Here is a 6,010-nt window from a genome sequence, read left to right as displayed (position 1 = left end):
AGGATGGTTAAACAGATCCTAGGCTACTTGCTAGAACAGATATATAGACTTCTACTTAGGTAGTATTTTCCTAGAGATAACCTTACTTACGTAAGTATAAACGTAGCTCTTATACTTAATATATACCATCCCTTTAATATAGACGTTTCTAGCGTTATTAATAAGCGCTTTTAACGCTTCTAGTCCAAGGTAGCCAGCTCTTAAGTACCAAAGATCCTTAGTATCCTCTCTTATAGTAGGTAACGCTTACATCTAGGACCTTCTATCGTATATAGTAAACACGTTCTATAAGAATATACAAACGTTTATAATACCTGCTTGACTAATTAAGACGTAGTCTAGGAAGCTTAGGTAGTAGGAAAGTAGCTTATATTTAAGGAAGGTAAGATTATACTTACGTTCTAACTTATAAAATATAACGTTATTTTCTAATGTTCCGAAACGTAGTAAGTAATCTAAGCTATAGTACTAAGCGCCTACCTTAAGTAATGGAGCTTCTAGGATAATATTAATATAAAATCCTTTAACGATAGCGATATCCTTAAGTATTAGGCTCTCGGTACGTAGTTTATATAGTCTATCTAGAATGTTCTTAATTACCTAAGTGTCTTTCCTACTAATAGGAAAGGTCGTTATACCTGCTTTAACAAACTTAGGATCTTTTACCTTAATAAACGTCCTAGATAAAAGGAACTTCTTATCGTTAACTAAGTAAGTTATACTATATAAGTCTAGTAAAGTGCTTTCTAAAAGAGGATAACGCTATAGAACAACTATATTAAATGCCTTATAGTAAGTTAAGAGCTTGCTAAGTAGTTAAGGGCTAATAATTAATGTATTAAGGGAACTAGGGTATCCTATCCCTAACTACCTAGAATAGGATAGCTCCCATTACTTAGCAATAAGTTGATTTTTTAGTCTAGCCTACTTTGGCTTATTAAGCTCCTAGCAAATCCTCTTATATTTCTTGTCGGAAAGGTACAAGCGTTACTTATTACTATAGATAGCTTATTTAAGTATATAGTAGTCTATTAGATCCTATAGATGTCTTAGATGCTTATAGGGATATCTCGTATTATACCATTAACTGCTATAAGAGTCTCTATATAAGTCTCTACCTCTCTCCTTACTACTCTTCTAAGCTATAGGAAGTATTAATATATAAGTTATCAAGAAGATTCTATACTTCTAAGAGACTCTAGGTTATATATTATTATTAATTAGGATCTTGGCTATTATAACGAGGGTACTAAGCTCTAGAAGTAGCTATCCTATACTATTAGTAAGCTCGATTTCTATCCTCTTATTCGCTACCTAGGTTAGCAAAATATATATAATAATAGTGTTAAGAAAGGTATAAAGTCCTTATATGCCTTGTACTTCTAGGATATTATATTAGATAGCTTATTAGAAGGCGACATTAAAGTTATAAATCTAGCGCTATAGATTAACTCCTAAACGCTTAGCTATATTAAGACTGATTATATATTATATAGTAATTATTATATAGAATATTATAATAGATAGTGTAAGTATAAAGTAAAGCGCCTAGATAATCCCCTTAATAAGGTTAATATCCTTCTTCCTATATACTTTTATAGCTTTATAGAGTTTAGGATCTATAGTATACACTAGCTAGCATTATAATTATCCTATCCGCTTACTAACATCTATAGTATATATAATATCTTTATAAAAGGAGTCTTATAGTTATATAAATTCGGCTATAATAGCTATATTAGAAGGTATTAAATCTATAGATATTAAGGGTAATAATCTTTCTAGGAGTTGCTCCTAGAAAGCTAGGATAAGGTTATCTCTAGCTTACTTATAGGTTAGGTACTATAGAACTTCCAGATCTAGCTTACGGTCGCTATTAAGGTTAACAAATCCCTATATACTAGCAAATTTAGCCTACGACTATAGTTTAATATACTATAAGTTCTAGGAACTAGGACCTATAAGGCATATAAAAGTCTTAACTAAGATCTTAGACATAATAGACAGATACGTCGTCAAAAGCGTATTAAAGCAAGGTAAGAGAGTTCGTAATAGAAGAAGCTACTATTAATATTAAAGATACGTCGGTAGAGGAGTAGTCAAGGCACTAGGCTTATAACTGCCAAACGTAGTGATAAGCTTCCAGGAGCGTTAAAAGCAGTCTATAGTAGGTGGCTGTACGAAGGAAAAGAGTGCCTTATTAAAGCTATCTATAAAGGAGACAAAAGGAGTGGTATTTATAGACAAAGTGACTGGCTAATGTGTTAAATAGCCTTATATAGCTGTGGCAAACGCGTGGCTAATACGTTTGGAAGCTCTATAGCTTCCGACAATCTTTGATTCAATCGTAAATTTAATTAAGCAATGTAATACCACTCTCGTACATTACTTCTTCATCTAGGCAGTGAGCTAGGCAATGTAGCCTAGTGCGTAATTAGTGCCTGATACCTGGGTGGGGAATGAATAACAATCACAGGTCTAATTATGTACAGTAGCTCTCGCAAAAGGTACTTAAGTAGGTTGATTTCCCAAGATTCAGAAACACACGCCAAGGTCAGATTGATCTACCTATGGGTATGAGGATGGGAGGCGGGAACGGAACACAGGTTAGTGATAAAACGGAAACAAGAGCAAGGATTTTGCGTGTAACTCCGCCCATGATAGATATAGATATTCCCAATCCGCCAGTCCCAAAGAAAGCTCTTGCCGTCCAAAACTAGCAGAACCGCAGATCCGAGAGAGAACTTGGAGCCCCGTATACAGTCCCAAAACGACAACCTTTTTCCCCTCCATCGCTCAAACGCCGTTTCAAAGCAACCCTAAACCAGGCGATGCGCATGTCTCACAAGCAAGCCCAGTTCAGGCCTCCTTGCGACTTACAGACGCGATAAAACTTTGGTATTGCTCATCAGCATCCATGGGCTTCCCAGAACCCTTGCCTCGCGCCGTGACATCTTTGGTCTCCGACTTAGAGGCCGTAGTGGTCCAAAGTACGGCAGGTGGCTGGGCCGGTTTCTGCACCTTCTCTAGCCCGTTTTCTTGGTCCTTGTCTTTCACGGCCCCTCCATTAGGCTGTTTACCCTCGCGCTCATTGTCTTTGTCATCCTCTGACCCATCGCGCCGTGGCAGCCTCATCGCAAGCAATACGTATTCGGCCCTCGTCATCTTGGTCATGACGTCGTTCATGTACCGCTTGACCTCATCCGGCGGCGCCACCACGCGCGCAAGATGTTCCAGGTGCCGGCCGGTAGAGGTGAACAGTCGAATAGTGAGCGGCTGATAGTAGTCCAGCTCGGGGTCCGCCATTGGGTATTCCGCTTGACTTCCTTTCCGGACGAGCAGGAAGGACGCGATGACCTGCTGACCCGACGGGACAGGGACATATTCAAGCAGGCTGAATTTGGGGAAGAGGTAGCGATCGCCCGTTCCGCCGGCGAACTCGAGGACGATGGCGGAAATGTCTGGTTTTTGCGGTGGCGGCGGCGGCCCTTTTGAGCGAAGCGCAGTTTGCGGAGGGGGTATCTGCGCGGCCGGGGACGGCGCCGCGGGACCATTAGAAGCGCCGTTGGGCTTGGCAGACACCGGGGATGCAGGAACTGGCGATTGCGTTTGCTGTCGTTCCCTATCTTTGATGAGCTTCGTGCGCAAGCCGTCCAAAATAATCTTCAAGTCCGTGGCGTCTGCGAACTGCGCCTTGTTCTCGGCAATACGCCGCACGATGTCTCGGGTTCTGGAGTCGTCGAGCGCGGCTTTAACCAACATTACCACTAACGGGTCGCTTCCCGCCGGCGGCCGTAAGTCCGCAGATGTTTGCTTGGGATTCGACGAGAGGACAATGTCTAAGATCGCGCGCACCTCGTCCGCAAAGTAGCGCACTGTCCTCCCATCAACCAGTAGCCGATCCGCGGAAGGGCCCGAAGTGCTTCCATTGCGCTTGCTCTCGGCGGTTATGGCATCTATGATGGCCTGGAATCGCTCAAGCTCATGCTTTGCTGCTTCTCCCTGCGCGACTCGCTTCATGAGGTCACGGAGCTGAGGATCTGTCCCAGCCTTCTCTGCCAGCATGAGAATGATGGGATCTGTGCCAGGAGGGGGTTTCGCTGGGGCAGGGGCATGCGCGGGCACGGCGGGCGCAGTACTTGGAGCTGGATTGCTGGTTGCCGTGGTTACTGGTCTCGTGGGTCCAGGGACTGGGCCTGGTGCTGGGCCTGGAGCCGGAACCGTCGGATGTGAATAGCTTGGAGGGGGGGTAGGTCGTGGCGGTTGAGGTTGCGCAATGGGAGGCGAATTCTGTGGGACCAACGGCGTGGAAGTACTTGGTGAAAGAACCGTTTCCATGCCTCTTGGCGAGGCAACCGGCCTTCCAGCGGCTGGGGGAAGAGTCGGCCCCGGCCGCACTGCGTCCTGCGCGGATTGGCCGGCATTGGGTTGCGCCGTTGGGAGAGTCGGCGTTTGGGCGGGCGTATGTGTTTGAGTCTGAGCTGGAGGTTTCGAGTCGGCCGGCGGAGGGCCTTGACTCTGCACCTGAGCCGAGCTTTGAGCCGGAGCCGGAGGGGGCGCGCTAGCGGGTGTGGATGACGCTGGTGCTGGAGTCGGCGGCGGCGGCGGCGGCGGCGGCATCATTCCATTCGGAGGTCCATACTGCATGATGGGTCGTTGGGTCGGCGGAGGTGGAGGGGGAGCCGGCTTGGGATCTTTCACGGCGAACATGGTTGCCTCGAAGACGTGTGGTTCGACGGTAATGGTAACTTGGCCGAGCTTCATCATGCTTTCCTTGGGCGGATTGTTCGGTTCTTCAATCACAACACCCTTCTTCTTTGTTGGCTTCGACCAGTACTTTTCGAAAATACCTTCCATCGTCCACTTTTGGCGCGATCTGGAAAGAGACTCGGCGAGAACGCCGCTAGCTCGCTGTTAGTTTGTTTTTCATGGGCTAGCCTGACCAGAAAGAGTAAGCATAGGCCACGCACCTCTCTGTTACTGTTTGGAACTCGCTGGTGGGCAGGTCGTCAGGCTGGGGGGAATCGACGGTAGGCAACGGCTTGCCAGCCGTGACAGACTTGGGAAGTGGTGGAGGAACATCATCGACCGGAGTCGGCTCGGGTTCGGTCGTAGGCGCTGGGGTCGCTGATCTCTGGGGAGGAGTCACGGTCCTCTTCTTCGCGGCCTGTTCGGCTCTTGCCGCGGCGCGTGCCGGTAGCTTCCTCTTCTTCTCCATTTCGGAGGCGAGCCGGAGCGGATGTTTTGGTGCCAGCGATGGTCCGTCATATATCAACACATCGGCGTCTGATTGTGCGCCGGGACGAGGGAAAACCACACGCGAATAGGAGGGTGATTGCTGGTTGGAGGGATGGGCGACGTTGCCGGACGCCTCGGGCCTCGAGGTTGGTTGTCGCGAGGTAGGTTGCAGATCCAAGCCGGGAAGATTGGACAAACCCGAAGAAATGGGATGCAGTTTCCCCAGCTCGTTGTTCGGACGCGCTAGTTGAAGCACACGCCCCTGCAAACCCCGGAAAACGCCGCTGATTGGCAGCCGGAAGCAAAGCTCACAACCACCGACCAACCGTATCCTCCAGGCGGCTTACCAGCTTATTCGCGTCTTGTCGGTGCCGAAAACCTCCGCACTTTGCTTCATTCTCCGATATGCTTTGGTAATGCCTGTGGAGGATGTGAGGCTGTCAATGGGAAATCCTAGTTATCGTTGTCCAGTCTGTCGCACTCCCAAAGGACTTAACGATCGGGGATGGGGTGCAGGCACCTTCAAGATGAACGGGTTGCGGCTGACAACCAATGGTGTGTGTGGGGAGACCGGCAGAGCAGGTGCAGAAATGCACTTTGGTTTCCTCGCGTCTTAGTAATAACTAAGTGTACTAACGTGTGAAAGAGCGGATTTGGTTTGAAGGGCCGCAGGAGCGTTCCTCAGTCTGTTAGGCGGAATAAGATGCCAAGGAATGTTGCCGCCCCACTTGCTTAACGTCAGCCGTAACACGTTAATGCAACCAGACCAAGG

At 47.3% G+C, this 6,010-nt stretch overlaps 1 protein-coding gene across 1 annotated transcript; it reads right to left on the bottom strand.

Moving 5' to 3' along the window:
- Nucleotides 1-2,373: 2,373 nt before the first annotated feature.
- MYCTH_2308402 (uncharacterized protein) lies at nucleotides 2,374-5,549 on the bottom strand. The gene is made up of 2 exons (XM_003665030.1): nucleotides 4,971-5,549; nucleotides 2,374-4,903 (listed from the first exon to the last, which is right to left on the bottom strand). The coding sequence occupies exons 1-2, from the start codon at nucleotides 5,216-5,218 to the stop codon at nucleotides 2,860-2,862; spliced, it is 2,292 nt and encodes a 763-aa protein (XP_003665078.1). The 5' UTR covers nucleotides 5,219-5,549; the 3' UTR covers nucleotides 2,374-2,859.
- Between the last annotated feature and the right edge of the window lie 461 nt (nucleotides 5,550-6,010).

Source organism: Thermothelomyces thermophilus, chromosome 5, assembly GCF_000226095.1.
Source record: "Thermothelomyces thermophilus ATCC 42464 chromosome 5, complete sequence".
In the NCBI taxonomy this organism is placed as follows: Eukaryota; Fungi; Ascomycota; class Sordariomycetes; order Sordariales; family Chaetomiaceae; genus Thermothelomyces; species Thermothelomyces thermophilus.
Note: the sequence above shows the minus strand (reverse complement) of the source record. Positions and strands in the feature narration are given on the sequence as shown.